General features: G+C 42.1%; 2 protein-coding genes across 5 annotated transcripts in view; one reads left to right on the forward strand and one right to left on the reverse strand.

Annotated features, from left to right (window-relative positions):
• The window catches only part of RARB (retinoic acid receptor beta), a 941,440-nt gene extending 936,743 nt beyond the window's left edge, over positions 1–4,697 (forward strand). For all 4 annotated transcript variants that reach the window (XM_088462736.1, XM_088462739.1, XM_088462737.1 and 1 more), the window contains one exon: positions 3,169–4,697. In XM_088462736.1, the coding sequence (XP_088318862.1) occupies positions 3,169–3,365 (197 nt within the window). In that variant the 3' untranslated portion in view covers positions 3,366–4,697. The remainder of the gene's footprint in view (positions 1–3,168) is intronic.
• A 79-nt stretch (positions 4,698–4,776) lies between these two features.
• TOP2B (DNA topoisomerase II beta) overlaps positions 4,777–17,632 on the reverse strand; it is a 79,107-nt gene continuing 66,251 nt past the window's right edge. The window contains exons 28-40 of the mRNA XM_088462735.1: positions 16,246–16,440; positions 15,899–16,043; positions 15,445–15,612; positions 14,461–14,674; positions 14,288–14,367; positions 13,925–14,032; positions 13,579–13,686; positions 10,688–10,795; positions 9,790–9,897; positions 9,218–9,325; positions 8,479–8,604; positions 8,031–8,128; positions 4,777–5,303 (exon numbers count right to left, since the gene is read on the reverse strand). Of these exons, the coding sequence (XP_088318861.1) occupies positions 5,142–5,303; positions 8,031–8,128; positions 8,479–8,604; positions 9,218–9,325; positions 9,790–9,897; positions 10,688–10,795; positions 13,579–13,686; positions 13,925–14,032; positions 14,288–14,367; positions 14,461–14,674; positions 15,445–15,612; positions 15,899–16,043; positions 16,246–16,440 (1,728 nt within the window). The 3' untranslated portion in view covers positions 4,777–5,141. The remainder of the gene's footprint in view (positions 5,304–8,030; positions 8,129–8,478; positions 8,605–9,217; positions 9,326–9,789; positions 9,898–10,687; positions 10,796–13,578; positions 13,687–13,924; positions 14,033–14,287; positions 14,368–14,460; positions 14,675–15,444; positions 15,613–15,898; positions 16,044–16,245; positions 16,441–17,632) is intronic.

A 17,632-nucleotide genomic window follows, 5' to 3' on the forward strand; every position in this document is an offset into this window, starting at 1 on the left:
AGTAGCCACAATTTTATCCAATTCTGGACCAAATAGGATGTCTCCGACATAAAGCAGAGACTGTAGAGCCCGTTTTTATTCTGAATCTGCTTTCCAGGAACGTAGCCAAAGAATACGGTAGGCCACTACAGAAGTGGCAGATATCCCGAGGCCAGGAGAGCCATATCCATAGGTGAAGCAGCTAAGTAGAAGGCTGCATCTCTAATGTGAGATATGTAGGACAGCTGTTCCCTCGAAGCATCAGGGGAAAATGTCTCTTCTATGGCCTCTGCTCAACTCTCAATGGCTTTTTCCACCAAGGCCGTAGCCCTAGCAGGACAAGTAATAGCTCCTGTTGAGTATATAGATTTATTCTATATGTCTATCTGTAGTCTCCTTAAAGGAGGTTGCAGTATAAATGGGCAAGGTGGCATTTTTAACCAGACGTGTTACATGAGAATCCACTGCTGAGGGAATTCCCATTTAGTACAATCTGTAGCTGGAAGAGGGTAAAAGGAACTGAACTGTTTTGGAAATTTAAACCTTTTACCAGGCGTATTCCAAGCTTCACTCATGTGATCAGAAAGCTTTTGTCACTTAAAAGGTGCGTGTTTTTTTTCTTAAGAGCGGGTTCATCCTCTTCTATTTGTAGAATAGTTTTATCTGCTCTCACAAGAGTAAGTATATTTAGTTTAGAGGGTGGATCCTCTTCTCCTGAGAGTCAGAGTGAGAGAGATCTGTGTCTTCTGCCTTCCTAGATGATATCTCAGAATCAGATAACTGTGTGGATTGGGAAGATATCATAGTACGTTTAGTAGGTAAAGGCTTTTCTTTTTGCCGCATTTGCTGAAAAACCGTAGAGGTATCCGCCAGACTCTGCACTGAGGTAGAAAGTATGTCTACCCATGGGGGAGGTAAAGGATTTGCAGGGAGTACCTGCTGTCGCCATCCCATAGGAGGCACTACCACAGGGACTGCTGCTTGGTCTGCAAGTTTTGCCAGCGTTTGTGAAAAGGCAGCCTAGGGTGGGTCCTGAAGGAGAGACAGCAGGGCTGATGAGCCTGCGGCTGTGTAACAATTAATACAGAGACCATCCTGAATAAGGTCCTCTGTGGCTAAGCCCGCAGAACAGGATTACAAGACACCAGAGTAGGAGGAGCAGTATCAGGCTGCTTGTTATTCTTTCCTCTGCCAGCCATAACCACAAAAATAACATAATACACAGTATGATACAGTGCAGTGAACACCCTGGATAATATGGCACAGTGTAGCATGCAACCAAATTATAAAGTATGTTATAGCACTCACAAGTATCTGGGAAATGTGAGGTACAATGAACCCCCTATACCGAAGTATGTTGGTATAGTAAAATAAAGGGAAAGGTATAAGCTGTACAGTATAGAAAGTAGAGATTAGCGCTAGCACAAGTCACAAACGCTGAAAAACATTACATGATTACAACTGGCACTAAAATCATGCAGAAAATGGCTGCTGCGCATCTCTGGAGGGTGAGGGAGTAGCCTAGGAGCACCTATACCGCAGTGGAATGGTGCCCTGGACTGGGGGAAGGGCTTCAGCGAGAGCGCCTGCTCCCCTTGCTGACATTAACCACTGGGTCCCCTGGCCTCTTTACATATGCCCTGAGCCAATATGTTATATGCCCTGGTATTCTAGTGGAGTCATGGGCGCACCAGCGTCCAAATCATCACCTCCGGTCTGTCTCCTGAGACCGGAGGCAAGACTGCGCAACAAGGCGGGTCCCCGCCTGCTAGCTAGTCCCCTTCGGAGCCCCGGCGGGAACACCTAGCACAGGCTTGGAGTCACAGCACCTTGGAGGGGTGATGGGGCGGCAGCACAGATGTCCAGAGGACAGTGTGGTGCTGCTCGCCCTAGTAAAAAAAATAAATTAAAAAAAAAAGAGAAATAAATCAAATCATAAAAAAATAAAAGCGTGGGCTGCTTAATGCAGCCCCGTTATAATGGTGATCCAGCTCCTGCCAGACACCAACTAAACTGCAGTGCCCTCAGTCTGTGGGTGGTGTATAGGGGGGACTGGAGCATCCTGGGATTGAAAAGCTCCAATGTCTCCCTGTGGAGCACTACGGAACCTGAAGAAAGTAGTTTCTATAATGTATTGTAAGGCTGCCAGCACACTTTTGATATTCCAGATAATATACTCCAGCCTTACTGAAGTGCTTGTAAGTGCAATAAGGCAATTCCTTATTCCACTTCTATGAGAACTGTTATTGCCGTTTCCTCTGTGGTACAGAAGGAGAAAACATCAGCTTATTGTCACCTAACACAGTCCCCAGGATCTGGCCACCCAATGTGTAGCGCTGAGCTGTCTCTGCCATGCTGGCTGTGGAGAGCACTCACCCTGGGTGTCACACATGGGTGTAGGCCTTGTCCCTGTGCCATGTAATCTTGCAATTTATGGATTCATTACATTATAGAGCCAGGTTTTGTAACAGAAGAACTTGGATAATTTGTTTTCAAATGCTACTTAAGAGGAGGCTGTTTTTGTTTAGGTGCATTTAGGTAAACTAACAAAACATTTTTATTATAAATGAAGAGTACAACCTCTCTACGTGTGTTTTGGTCTACTTTAAAATATGCCATGTAGATAGATGACTGCTTGGAAAAACAAACCACTGGAAAAGTTAATAGTGTAGTTTCTTTTTGTAAAGGGAAGATTAATAAAACTAACAACATTGTATTCAGCTATGATAGTCTTCCTCCTCTCCCCTAAATGTGCTTCTCCACCCTCTACAGCTCAATTACATAATTTAAATTTTGCAGGATGAAATGAACTTTCACACTGGGCACAGATCAGCCCCTCCTTGTCCAGTTCAATGGTGGAAACTTTCACATCCCCACTATCTTGGCCCCGTAGAAATGGGATCATTCCAGCCACCGGTCCTTTCTATTTTTGCAATTGACCCCTTAGAAGCTTCCACATGATTGGATGCACAGTGCAGGTGTATATCACTTGTTATGAGCTGTTCTAGTCAAGTGGAAGCTTGTATGTCCTATTGTTATTCCCAAATGGTATGTGGATGCACAAAAACCAGTATGCTCTTTGCAAATGAGCATACATAAAATAAAAAAAGAAATTGAAGGATTAAACAAAAACATTGGACGTTGAACAAAACTAGAAGTAGCAAAATTCTTTATTCCCCTCTTTTTCAGGTGCAGAACGTGTTATCACATTGAAGCTGGAAATACCTGGATCAATGCCACCACTCATTCAGGAAATGCTGGAGAACTCAGAGGGGCACGAGGCAACAGCATCCAGTCCCAGTGAGAACGCAGCAGAGCACAGTCACAGCAGCATCTCAGCCAGCTCAGACGAGGAGCAGGTCAGCACATGTGCACAGGTGCAATAAGGGCTGATCCTCCACTTCAGACATTCCCAAGACAATATACACACAGGGAGGATGCAAGCAAGGCGTATCTTTCCCCATTGCTGGATTTGCAGACCCAAAAACTTGTTTAAATTCCCCAGCAAGAAAAGACCAAGTTGGTTTCCTTTATATAAACCTATATACTTTTGCTGTTTACATTCTTCTCTTCGCTGGACTCAAATAGAAGGAAAAACAAATACACTAATGCAGCCATTTTACAGAACAAGAAATAAAGCTAAATCTATTTTCTCTTCTGATCATCAGATTGCATGATCTTCGAAGACTGCTCTGACTGTGTACATAACCTATTTACTGTTCTCTCTGCTGGATGTTTGGTGCTTTCCTTTAGTCTTGCATACATGAAATGATCAAGACAAGGTAACAATGGACTGTTGTATAGGTCTGCGTGAGGAACGTAGACTGTCACATAGGTCATACCATGCCCTCAGCTGCATTGCGTTTACTCTTCTCTGTCCTGTGTGAGGAAACAGTGGAAGAACATTCACTACATTATCTGAAGCCAGTTTTGTATCTGAGTAACTCTGTTTGGTTAGAAGACATTTCATTGTAGAGTTGTCAATGTCACTTTAATAAGGTGGATCAAACAGATGTGATTGTTTTGGTGGATGATATTTACAGGTGCATTACTACAGTAAGTGTAGCCTCAAAGGCACTTTCCAGTGTTAAAATGTTTTTGTCCGTTTTTAATTTTCTTCATGTTTACTTGTTCACAAGCCATTAGCGAAATGTTTGTGAGGGGTACACTACATATGAGTGGGTATTGCATAAAAGGTTCCCCTGATTTCCCATAATACATCTCTCTTGTACACAATTGCTCAGCTCACCATCAATCTCTTAAATGTTTGCTGTACAAATTCTGGCTGAAGAGCCATGTTGGCAAAGCAAGCTGCGTGTGGCAGTTCTGCAATACCTGGGCAGGTGCAGATTCCCCAGGACTGCTGTACAGCATATGTGTAGCCCTCTAATAAGGCCTGAGCTGCATCATTTTGACATGTACACGCAAGATGTAACTTACACTACAATCGGATCCAACTGGCACAATGTGGCTATAGTAAATGCCTCAGCCCCTTACACTTAACGCCCACCCATTTTATTGTTTTAATCTGTTTGGATCACAGTGACTGTGATACCACAGTAGACGTTAACACATAAAAAGTGTTTATAGGTCTCATTTAAAGCACTAGTAGAAATTTTGGGGAATATGTATTCTTCACTGGCTCGGTTTGTACATTGAGATTGTTTAACAATGCTTTCTATGTTCATATACTGTTTACCTTTTTTTCCATGGAGTCTCCTGGCAAAGAATAAAATATATTTATTTTAAATCAAAGTATTATTTTATGAGTTTGATAGAAAAACAAGACAAAAAAAACACTTTCCTTTTTTTTTAATGTTTTGTCTTCATTTCAAAAAGCAGGGTTGCTGTGTTTTGTTTTCGTATATATTTTTTTTCCCCTCTGTATTTGATCAGGACAGTTAAAATGTGTGCTTGGGCACGGCTGTCTAAAACATTTCTACAAGGCAAATTGGAACAGAGTACATGACATTTCATGAGTAAAAAAGAGCATAAAACTGTATGTGTAACAACAAATGTTAAAATGCCTACACGATAATAAAAAACATCAATTACGTCATCACATAAAATAAGACAATGTACAAAAGTCTGCAACAGGAGGGACAAAAGGACTACACAAGATACTTTGTTGGAAAACATTTTTGTGCTCTTCGGGCACATAACTAATACATAACAAAATCATCATCTTCTTCATCGGACTCTGCAAAATATTTGACTTCTTTCCTGGCCCGGCCAGGCCTCTGTCGCGTCGCACTTTCAGAACGGACTTCTGATGGGAAAATGTCCACGTCTGAATCATTGTCCATTACTACTTTCTTGGACTTCTGTAACACAGACGAGGCAAATGTGCGAGTCATTTTGATGAAAGCCGTAATAAAAGTTCATGCGCGAGTGCCATTTTGTTAGTTACATGGACTGTGTTTTGGTTCACTTTCCATCAGGTAAGCAGCCTTTATTATCAGTTACCTGACAGAGAACAAACCAGAGCTACACATTGCTGCATTCATATAAATGATAATCATCTTCTGTTCTAAATGAGGCTCATGAACCATGAATGAGCCCAAAGGCATATCACAAACTGTATCTCAATGGATTAGAATGTAGCATGATTATTTCATGTGTCTGGCACTGAAAGCACTTCAACATTCAGTTTTCCTTGTTTAATGGTGCGTATTGCACATGTTATACACCTAATGTTTTCTGTGTCAGATAACAGCACACTTATAGAGGTCAGCCAAGCCATGTTTTCAGATATCCAAAATGTCATACCTGTTGTCTGCAACGAGACCACTCTCCACCTGTCTACTGTAGCAAAATGATCACCTTAAGTAAGAGAGCCGGCTGTGGAAGATCATGTTTAATATAAAATAAATATATATACTATAGGACAAGGCTGCATGGTCATTATGGAGCTTACTCAGTTCCCAGCGTACTGATAGCGAGAGCATGGCTGGGTATTATGGAAAAGAAATAAAAAGGAGCCTATTTGAAATTACAGCCGATGACCTATTATAGTGTTGGATAAGACTATAGGGACTATGTACCAATAATTGCGGTACTACCGTGATTATTATATATACATTTTTAATGAAAATATCCCCACTATTTAAAAGGGGAACTCGCAGGGACAGCGGTTGCAGTTACCGTTGTGTGATGGTGTAAACTACCGGGGCTAAATTCCGAAAAGCTTTGCTTTTTGGAGTTTAGTACGTAGGGCTCAGATCGTACTCCCAGTGGCGTAACTACTGCCCCTGCGGTGGCTTGGAGGTGCTGGGTAGCTTGGGGGCGATGGGGGCAGTAGTAGTAACTACGGAGGGTGCAGGGGGTGCGGTTGCACCCCCTGCACCCTCCATCTGCCAGGCACCCGCTGAGTGTGTTACCAGCGGGCGCCCGGCTCCTATTTAAACCCCCGGCGGCAGCCGGAGGACGGAGCTCCCTCCGTCTTCCTGGTCCCGCAGGGCACTATGGGAGTAACGTAATGACGTCACTCCCATAGTGCCGAGGAGCGGACGCCTGGGTATGGACGGCAGCAGCACTGGAGCGGGGATAAAGGTAAGTGTTTGTGGTTTTTTCTTTTGTGTGTGTGTGTGTTTGTTTGTGTGCGCGCGCGGAGGGGGGGGAGCAACTACAGGGGGCTAACTACTAGAAGGGGCACTACAGGGGGCTAACTACTAGAAGGGTCACTACAGGGGGGCCTGCATAATGGGCACTACTACAGGGGGCCCTGCATAATGGGCACTACTACAGGTGGCATTGCATAATGGGCACTACTACAGGGGACATTGCAAAAGGGGCACTACTACAGGGGGCATTGCATAAGGGGCACTACTACAGGGGGCATTGCATTTTGGGGCACAACTACAGGGGGCATTGCATTTTGGGGCACAACTACAGGGGGCATTGCATTTTGGGGCACAACTACAGGGGGCATTGCATTTTGGGGCACAACTACAGGGGGCATTGCATTTTGGGGCACAACTACAGGGGGCATTGCATTTTGGGGCACAACTACAGGGGGCACTGTATAAGGGGCACTAATTTGATACACAGTTTACAGGTTATAAACTATGTTCCCAATAATCTGGTTCTACAAGGACATAAAAACTGTGCAACCTGTCTTGAGCTGAGGTGACGGACTACCAGGAGCAGAAAGGAGGGTTGGTGAAGTAGATCTGTCAGGGTGGGATGTAATGGGCATTACTGTTTGGCATAATGTGTATTTGGCATTACTGTGTGCACAAGGTGCAATTAGGGGCATTACTGTGGCATAATGTGTAAGGGGCATTACTGTGTGGCATAATGTGTTGTATGTGGCATTACAGTGTGGCATAATGTGAAATAGGGGCATTACAGCATGGCATAAATTTGTTATAAGCGCTTTACTGTATGTCATTATGTGTTATATGTGGTATTATTGTGTGGGATGTGTAAGGGGCATTGCTGTGTGGCATAATGTGTTGTAAGGGGCACTCCGGTGTGGCATAATGTGTTGTAAGGGGCATTCCGGTGTGGCACACTGTGTTATAAGTGGCATTACTTAGTGTGTCATAATGTGTAAGGCACGTTGCTGTATCATGTAACCACACACCTTAAACGTAGTCTTTGGGTGTGTTTGATCTTTGGGTGGGGGGGGGCACCTGAAACTTTTTTGGCATGGGGGAGCAAAATTTATAGTTACGCCACTGCGTAATCCCCATTGAGAATAATGGGGTATGTGATCTGCAGCTCTGATTAGCACTTTGCTGGAGATTTCAGTGCGCTATTCTGCATCATTTTATGTAACAAACATTGTCTGATACATAGGCCCCTATATCTCTAAAACCTGTATTCAACAAATAGCAGAAAATAATAAAAGAAGAATAGAAAGCATTTAAATGGATGAAGTGACAGCTCTGGCTACTACAGTAACGTCCTCAGTCCGAGTAACAGAGGACTTCTCAGTAATACTAAACCCTCGGTAAGTGAATATTAGTCTCACTACTTCTAACCTATAACTCTGGCACAAGAAACAGCCTCTATACCTATGACATTATTGTAAGCACCATTCTTACTTTGCTGGATGCTGGCTTTGATGCAGATTTCCTCCCAGGATTATAGTCTCCTTCATTTTCTGAGTCAGATGTTTTTCTTTTCTTTCCTCTTCCTTTTGCTTTAAATACAAAAAGAATGCATGTGAAAGGCTTACTGAACAATAGAGAACACATTACTGCTCTCTAGTGGTGAAAGATTAATTTGCAAGATGCAAGTCTCATGATTAACAGCTACCCTGTAATCCTTACAATCTGGAAAGGATCATTAATGTAGATAATAAAACTAAGAACCCATAACTTGAGTATTTTACACTGATGAAATAACAGCAATAAATCACTGGTTTATGCCCTGTACGGGCATTATGTGCAAAGTCCTTCCTTGCACAAAGTAGTGGCCTTGAGATTTTCCATACAGTATATCAGATGTGCAATGGGCAAGTGTTTTTCCCATAAGAGTTATTTAATCTACCTTTGGGCGTTGTAGATTTCTTTGGGGTTCCAAACTCTAAGTCTGAGTCCGAATTAACAAAAACATCCGACTTCTTTGGCTTCGGCGTCCGTCTTTGTTTCGGGGTTCCATCTGAAGGGGCTTTTGCTGGATTTGAAAATTAAAGATCAAAAAAATGAAATATTTTAAACATTTAATTACAGTTTCAGTGCCAAACACCTACTGACAATTACTTTAGAAAGGTCAACCTTGTTTTGACTGAAACATAATAAAAGAGGGAGCTTCATAATATGTTATGTCTGTGGATAGCTAAACCCATACATGGATAGCAACTTCAACAGCACATTCTAAAAAATAGGAGCAGCTAAAATGACCAGAATATCATATCTACTTACATGCATGTAATGAAATACGTAGTGACTTTACATTCATATGTACAGAACATGAGTCCTCGTAACAAATTTCCTAAAACATGACCATGCCAGCACACACAAACTCCTCCATCTCCACTTAATTTTGGTAGTCACGCCCTAAGATTGCTCATTACATGGCACAAATAAAGAAAGATTTCCAAAAACTCAGTTCTCTAACACTGTGCTCAAAGTCAGCATTTCAATGACTCCCATACAGCAGGGAATGTTTAGCAAATCTCATGCACAACACTCATTGTCCCAGCTCTAGTCTTGGTTAAAACTAAAGGAGGAGAGAAAAGAAGCCAAAGGAAACTTATTACAGTCCTCACAACCATCAGACTTAGTACCTTTCTTAGTAGATGCTTTGCTGGCTGGCTTTTCTTTAGACTTGTATGTGAACGAAGATAAGAGAGGAGAAGATTCATCATCGTCGCTTATGTATTTTGGCGCATCATCTAATTTAAAAGAATATAATGGAGAATATAAAAAAATGCAGCACGGAACAGTTTTGCAAACTAAACATTTCTAATATAGGGACCGGTCACATTTCTTTGTAAAACTTCTACACCATGTATTACAAACAGGACAACGCTCAGCTCTGCTGTATCTTGGAGTTATCCTGGGTAGTGTTTTGCTTTTCCCCATCAGTTCTAGGTCCTTGCGAGATCACAGAGCAGTATGGGAGAGTCCGCATCAGCTACAGATAGGGCGATGAGGGTGTGGATGACGGCAGTTAATGTGTTTGGGTGATTGAGGGGCTGGATTAGGAGAACTTGGCACCATCACTGATCACAATTACCAAAAAAAAAAAACAACTTTAAATCAAGTAAAATGCCCTCAAAAATAATAATCTGCTTTATTTAATAAGATATTTAATGTAATTAGTATAATCATTAGATATCCTAAAGGCTCACATTACCTTTCTTAGATGCTTTGCTGGCTGGCTTTTCTTTAGACTTGTATGTGAACGGCGACGATAAAAGCGGGGAAGAACTATCATCGTCACTGTTGTATATTGGGGTCTCTTCTAACCAAACAAAAATACAGGATGTCAGCAGATGCAGTACGGTTATTTAGGCTTCTTATGCTAGTCTTAAATAGGAAATATCACGTACACAGAAACAGAAATACCAGGGTAAGCAATCATATCCCATAAAGTCAGGACATGTGTAACAATGCTGGATTGTCCTGCTTGGCTACAATTCTGGCTGGCATGGCTCTAAGAGAAGACCTCAATGACTGACAGAGGGATGATTGTAGGGACATGTTCAGTGACCAAATTGAGCTCAACCTGCTAATGTTTCGTGACCAGCTGTGTTTAGGGTGACGGTAGCAGGAAAGGGCAATAGTCGACGTAGACATTTTGCAAGAACCAAGAAAAAACATTCATTGATTCATTGTGCAAGGCAAAACAGGCAATTCACTGCAAATGCCAATCCCGTCTTAGGGACAGTCAAAACCCCAGAAAGCAAAGCTAATGCTATCTGAGTTGTCATTGTTACCCCATGCTGCAGGTTCGTACAAATAGGAAGTTTCCTCAATACACAGAGGCATGCATGGTAAGCTAAGAGTCTGAGGACTGACACAGAAGATGGTATTCTCCAGCATTAACAGCAGTTGTGTAGATGTAGAATGGTGCTTTTCCTGCCTGTACAGCTCCAGACATTGGGAGACTGAATAACACAGCACATACAGGCCAGCTCCCTATGCAGTGACTTTACCCTGGCGTTTCCTTTTGTTCTTTTTTTCCACCCACTTCTTGTATTACATCAGAAAGAACCATAATATACTGTTCTCCCATTATGAAGGCTCCTTACCTTTCTTAGTAGAAGCTTTGCTGGCCGGCTTTTCTTTAGACTTGTAGCTGAATGTTGAAGAGAAGAGGGAAGACTCGTCGTCATCACTGGTGTATTTTGGTGCATCTTCTGTTCAAATTAAAAACAAGAGACCATTCCATGAAATTCTCCTGGCAGCCATAACTAACATGTGAACTTACTAGTCATCAGACTAGAGACAGGAAGACAGGAAGAGCTCTCCAGAAAGTACAGAGCAATGTTTCCCAAATCCGGTCCACACACTGTCCAGCAGCTCATGTTTGTTCAGGATTCCTATACTCATACCCAGGTGACTTGGCTGGATCAGTAATTATCCAGTGTCCACAGACAAAACATGAGCTGTGATGGTTAACACTGTTATATAAAGCGACATCCCACCCCCTGTGTTTGAGAAACTTCCCCAGATGTTCCTGCAAGCTATAAACACACAAAACACGGGTAAGAATACTGGGAAATTAAATAAAAGGTAATTCACTTATTTCTTTATTAACACCATTGTAGCCATTAAACATAGGACATACCCAAGCAATACTCCAACAGTGCCAGATGAAAACATTTACTGAATAACTGCTCGGATTTTGCCTCAAAAGTGAGCATCAGAAAAGACATTAAGAAGGTAATGTCTGTCACAGTGAAGGGAAGGTCACCTGCTGCTATGCAGAGATCTTTAATGGTGGCCTGTGCCCTGCTTACCAATCAGGTTGCACAATTTGCTGTTGATATTTCCTGCATGCCATAAAGCCTATAATAAATAGTACAGGTGTTTTGTTTTTTAACTTGAGACTGCCCTGGATCTCTGGATTTGAATACAGAACTAGCTCCCTGTGAAGTAGAACTGACTGCATTGTCCAAGTCCATTCTTGGAGCACCAGCCAAGCTATTGCAAACAAATGATAAGCTTTCCACTTCCGAATAGTCTTCAAACCTATTGACTCCTGAACAAAAATGTTCTTTACTCAAAGCCCATTTCCTGGCTGGACCTGAAATCTTCTGAGATAATCGGTTAACCTGCTGGTTTACCAATGAGGTTGTTTTCTACAATCCTCTCCAGAATGTCTGCGCGCAATGGACAGAGCTGAATGTTCCTCATATGGAAAGTTGCCCATGGAAGCCAGAGAGCTACTCCCCTTTTCTTGAGAGAAACTATGCAAACAACTAGCATTTTGGTGACGGTCCCTGGAGACGTGGACAGGCTAAAGAATAGTGTCCTGTAGAAAATTGTAATTAAGGAAGTGGTTGCTTCTTCACAGCGTTCACAATTGACTTCATAGATTCCATGTAATCCTGAATAAGTGTCAAGGCGACTGCATAATTATAAAGTCTGTCACCCACAGACTATATTGGAGGTTGAGCTTGGAAAGAGTTATTGAGAGTGTTTCAGCCAGGTACTCTGTCCTAGAGATGTGCGGTGTCGGATTTACTCGGTTCTTTTCGCCACATTACCGCAAGTTTGGATTTATCTTATTGGCTGTCCAAAACACGTGAGGTCAGATAGCCAATATGATAAATATGAACTAATCTGAACTTGCGGCAATGTGGCGAAAAGAACCGAGTAAATCCGAACCCGCACATCTCTACTCTGTTCCTTTCTCCTGAAAAGGAGGAAATGATTGCCTAAAAGTAAAGGCACTGTTTTGCCTAGAATAATGCTATCCTTGAAGTGCTGTTGTGAGGAAGAGAAATGGAAACATCTTGTTCTGTGATCTTGATGTAAATGATAGGATTTTCCTTGATAATCTTTCGATTCAAGTGTATACTTGCAAAGTGCTTTTAAAAATAAAGTGTGCCCAAATAATTCTAAGAGTCTGGGTCGTGTCACCCAAGGACAGCTGAAGCCATGGTTCTAGCAGAAAGGGTAATTATCGCTAGTGAGGCATCTGTCACGGAGAGAACCCAATAACCCACAAACAAAAGGACAAGACATAAAATCTTCTAGATCCAGACTTGTCTGGTGCGACTCCCATATTAAACGGCAATAATTCTGTATTTGTGACAAGTGTACTTCATTTATCTCATCATCATGGAGATGTACTCCACACACTGTTTAGGAGGCTGAGCAGTGGCCTTTCCCAGGGTGATACAGTCTGCGCACAAAGTCCCTTCACATTGTGATAAGGTTCAGGTCTTCTCTTTAACATGTGCAGATAGAGCACTGAGAAGGAGCAATATCTAACTGGTAAGTAAAAAAAATGTACAAGGTATAAGCAAGTTCTGTAGAATAGGTTGCTATTCGCGGGTGTACGCATGCCCCATAACTGCAGAATGTGCCACAGACAGTCAATCTGAACATTGCCATGAACAATAAAAAAGCAGGTCTGAGGTTTCCTTTATGTTTTTAGCCTCACGCCGGCCTATGCCCTCTGACCCGGAAGTGATGTTGTCTATGTGTACACACATCTAAGAAGGCCTAGAAGTCAGGTCATGCTACTGTTAAACCATTGTCCCCAGTGTGCCACCCCTGCCACTCCCAAATGTGCATTGCAGGGACCCTATGGCAAATAGAAAGCCCACAAATTCAAAACAAGCTACTCCACAATACAGAACCACTTCTTACTCTGCTGAGAGACAGAAAGAGAATAAGAAAGCTTCCTTAGGGGGTCCCTTTTCCCTGTCTCTACTCAGCTTATTAGGACCCCCATGTCGGTGATCAGGAAATACCGGATATATGCACATGCAGCAATGGCTTTTAGCAAACTGAACATTTCAGGCACAGAACACTGCACTTTGCAGCCCAAACAGTTACTCCTTCTAGTCTTAAAAATGACATATCATATACTATGTAGTACATTGGTTAGCAAATTGTAGATTTAAAATATTAAATAATAATAAAATCACCCCCTTTACTTCTGCCCCGTCATAAAGGCTCACGTTACCTTTCTTAGTGGAGGCTTTGCTGGCTGGCTTTTCTTTAGACTTGTAGGTGAGCGTTGAAGATAAGAGGGGGGAAGATTCCTCATCATCACTGTTGTATATTGCTGCATCTTACAATGAAATAAGAAGGATATCAAACACATGCAGCGAAGTCTGTCTGGTTTTGTGCAGCCCAGTTATGGATTCCTTCTTCATAGACAGGACACGTCACATATAATTGACACATAAATGAGGACACCTCCCGGCATTTATCTTGGGATCACACTCCCCTACTATACACCCTCCCAGCTTATCTCAGAGCAGAATGGGAGTATAATAATACAAGACAATAAACACAATCCCCTTTACCTTTCTTAGATACTTTGCTGGGTGCCTTTTCTTTAGATTTGTAGCTGAACGCTGATGTGTAGAGGGGGGAGGGCTCATCTTCATCACTGTTATATTTTGCAGTATCATCTAATCAAATATAAAAGCAGAATATCAATGTATGATACACCCTTTTTATAACACCCCATTTATAACATTATCCTCAGCATCCGGTATAAACTCTGCACAAATGGGCATTACAATGTGTTCCCTCCATTATATATCTCTCTCTCTCCTTATAACACTTTCATAGAATATGTCAGTCTTTTGCCGCTGTACTAAGCTGGCGGTATAAAGAGGGAGTCCTGTATTGTAGCCAGTGAGATTACAGGAAACCTGAATTACCATCATCAACTTTTTCAGAGAACGAAGTGGAGGAAAATATGTCATCAACATCCTTCTTCTTTTGTATCTCTGATGACTTTCTGCATGTGGGAGAGACGGATCACATATTAGAGATAAAGCCACAGACGTGGTCCTCTTACTATTACACAATAAGAGAGAGGGAAGGGGCATACTCAGTGGATGCTGTGGATTTGAAAGGAGAGAAATCATATTCATCCTTTTCTGGACTGTCTGAATGGGCATCGTCATTTTGATTATTGGGAACAGAACACGACCGTGGCTTCAAGTCATCCAAGTTGTTGTTATTACTAATAATTTGCTCATCATCGTCATCATCATCTGCATCTTCTTCTTCAGAAAAGTCAAAGGTATACTTGGGTCTTTCAGCTGTAGCAGGGGAAGAATGGTCAGTACCTGGGTATATAGATATACAATGTGCCATGCTGGCCGTGTGATCCAGTGAACTTGATTCTAGATTTCACATTGCTTATTCTAAGTAGCTTATAAACTTTCAGTTACAGTCAAGAAAACATTTAGCAAGTACAGTGGTGGTGTCTACTCCTCAAGCAGGAAGTCTGATAGTAATAGTATGAATACTATCATTGTACATAATGAGCCTGACAAAACTCATATATGCTCACGCATGGCATGCACAGAAATAAATGCATATTTACACTTCTGTCCAACTCTGCATAGCCCACAGTTCCGTCAATACGCTCCTTCCTTGAACTTTACCTACAGTAGAACGCCCCCTAATTGCCGAATTACGCCTCTTCAGTTGCAAGTAGAGATACACTTGAAAAGCGTACAACTCTATCACCCCCCATTCTTGGATACACTTGGTTCCAGAGCATACACAGTGCGAAAGAACACAGGATATGTTCCGCAAACAGGAGCACGTTCTACTCTGCATCAGACCAAATGTGTATAATCAGCAATTTGAGTTCTGGCTTCATAAACCCCTTTTGGGGACATGTAAGCACAGTAGTCAGATAAGAGCTAGTTCATTTTAATTTGCATCCATTGTAACATCTCTGCTGACAGTATATGTCGTCAGCCGTTCTTCCTTGAAATCCAGTACCTGGATTGGAGACTTTTTGCAACATTTACCGACCACATCAAACCTTTTAACCTTGTTCCACTATATTACAACTTACCGGCTGCTCTCCTCAATAAGTTGTCCCGAGGAATAACCACAGGTTCCACTACTTCTGCCTCTTCCATGTCACTCTCTGACTTGGATTCATCTTCTGACCAGGGGTTCCTCTTCTTTCCTTTCTTGACCGAGGACTTCGGAGTCAGAGAGTTCTTTTTGGCTCGAGGACCTAAGCAAATGGAAAGTAACAGAGGCAAGCACATATATATGAATAATCTCTAATGGCAACACAAATTGTGTGATTAATTTAAGGAATATATTCCTTTAAAACATGTAAAGAGTACATTCTCTTCATGTGGGATATTCATTTTTAAACACAAATTCTTTAGACTTGCGTGAATGGCTATCAAACAAATAACGAACTGTAGACACTTTCTGAATGAATAGAATTGCTGCCTTATTACTTAAAGCCGCATTATTACTGGGCCATAAAACAGTTGAAATGTTCCACAAACCTGGTTCTCTCTCTTTTCGCTCCCGCTTGGGTTTTACAGGTTTCACTGGAGTGGTTGTCTGAGAGTCTTCCCCACCTCCCTCTGCCGGAGTTGAGCCAAACTCATCATCAAATTCCAGTTTCAGTGCTAAGGAGTCAATTTCACCCTTCAAATAAGAGTAAAAAAAAAAAAAAGTTATGATCATTAAATAGCATTGTATGTTGAAAGTGTCTAACGACTAATATGGTCTCACTCTCCATACTATGGGAAGGACTGCTGATCTGTAAGGACAGAATGTTCTATTTGGACTGTGTGTGCAGTGAAACAAGTGTCTCATTCATACTGCACTGGCTATATACCAGCCTCACCTTCTTTTTCTTGAGCATCTTCTTGCTGACGTCAGCTTTCATTGCACTAATCTGGGGTTCTATCCTTCTGCCATACATTGAGGGCAAGGTCTCTTCCAGCTGAAGCCTCTTCATTTTTGGTTTGCCTACTTTACCCTTGATGGCTTTCCCTGCAAAACCAGCTAAAACATCCTCTTTCTCCTGTGCCTCCACTTTCTAAAACAAATATGTGAAATGATATGAAAGAGTCAACAGCATATTCATAAAGAGACATTCTGCTTTCTATGTATTCACATCAAAATGTACAGATCCCCCCACATAGTCTTCAGGTCTGTGTAAGAATAACGTATACATCCTGATCTGGGCAGCTGATCCATACACTAAATATCCCTGTGTCCATTGCATACAACAAGCCCTAGTGCCTACTTTCCAACCCTCATGTTCGAATAAGTAAGACTCCATAACCTTCTCTTTATTGTATGTAACCATAGTTATTTATGCTAAATTCAGTGTGATTTCCAGTTTGTACAGTGTTATATAGGATATGATTGCCCTATATAAAGAATAATTGTACAAATATGTTGAGGGTCAAGTTTTCAAGAATCCCTACATTTGTGGTGAATGGCAGCACTGGTAACTTGGGAGCTCATTCTGATTAGATGTAATACAAGTTGCAGATTTTTTTGGCTGCACCATTTATGCTATTCTCTTTTCCGTGTGCATCTTTTCTTTATCAGCGTCTTTTTCTCCAGGCATATAGCAATTACGGCCCTGTGTGTCAGGGGAGCAGAGACTGGGATTTTAGGGGGGTGAAGACACGGCCTAAAGACAGTAGGTGCCTACACACATAGCAATGTGCTCACGATCCATTATCGTGAACAATTCCCTTGAAAACTCGCCATGGCAGCTCTGCACATGATTTGGTGTTTGCAGTGTCCAATCTTAAACGATCTCTCCTGCATTCAGACTTTTTCCAGTGCATTGGGTCCCAGATTGGCAGATCTGCCCTACAGCACGGCAGATCTGACGATGCGATGTACGACCAGCGGGGATGCGCATCGCATTGTGAGTGGGGACTCTCGTTTTGGGCAGATTTTACACGATCTGTCGTTCCGATGCGTCGGAATCAGCCATATCGTGTAAAATATGGCTATGTGTGTAGGCACCTTTAAGGGCGTGGTGTGGGTGTTGATGCAAACTGCGCCTAAGACGGTTGGTGAAAAAGACTGAATGTGGCTTTTGTCGGAGGGACACAACTTGCAGGTGATGAAGTCTGAATCGTCAAATGTGTCCACATCAAACCCATTAATGCAAATGATGTTAAAGTGCAGCAACTGTGAATTACAAGCGAGATTACAGTGTGCTGAATATTTGTTTCACAAAAATACAGCAAGGTTACTACTGTGTT

The sequence above is a fragment of the Taudactylus pleione genome, unplaced genomic scaffold (genome assembly GCF_031769625.1).
Source record: "Taudactylus pleione unplaced genomic scaffold, aTauple2 ptg000053l, whole genome shotgun sequence".
NCBI lineage: Eukaryota > Metazoa > Chordata > Amphibia > Anura > Myobatrachidae > Taudactylus > Taudactylus pleione.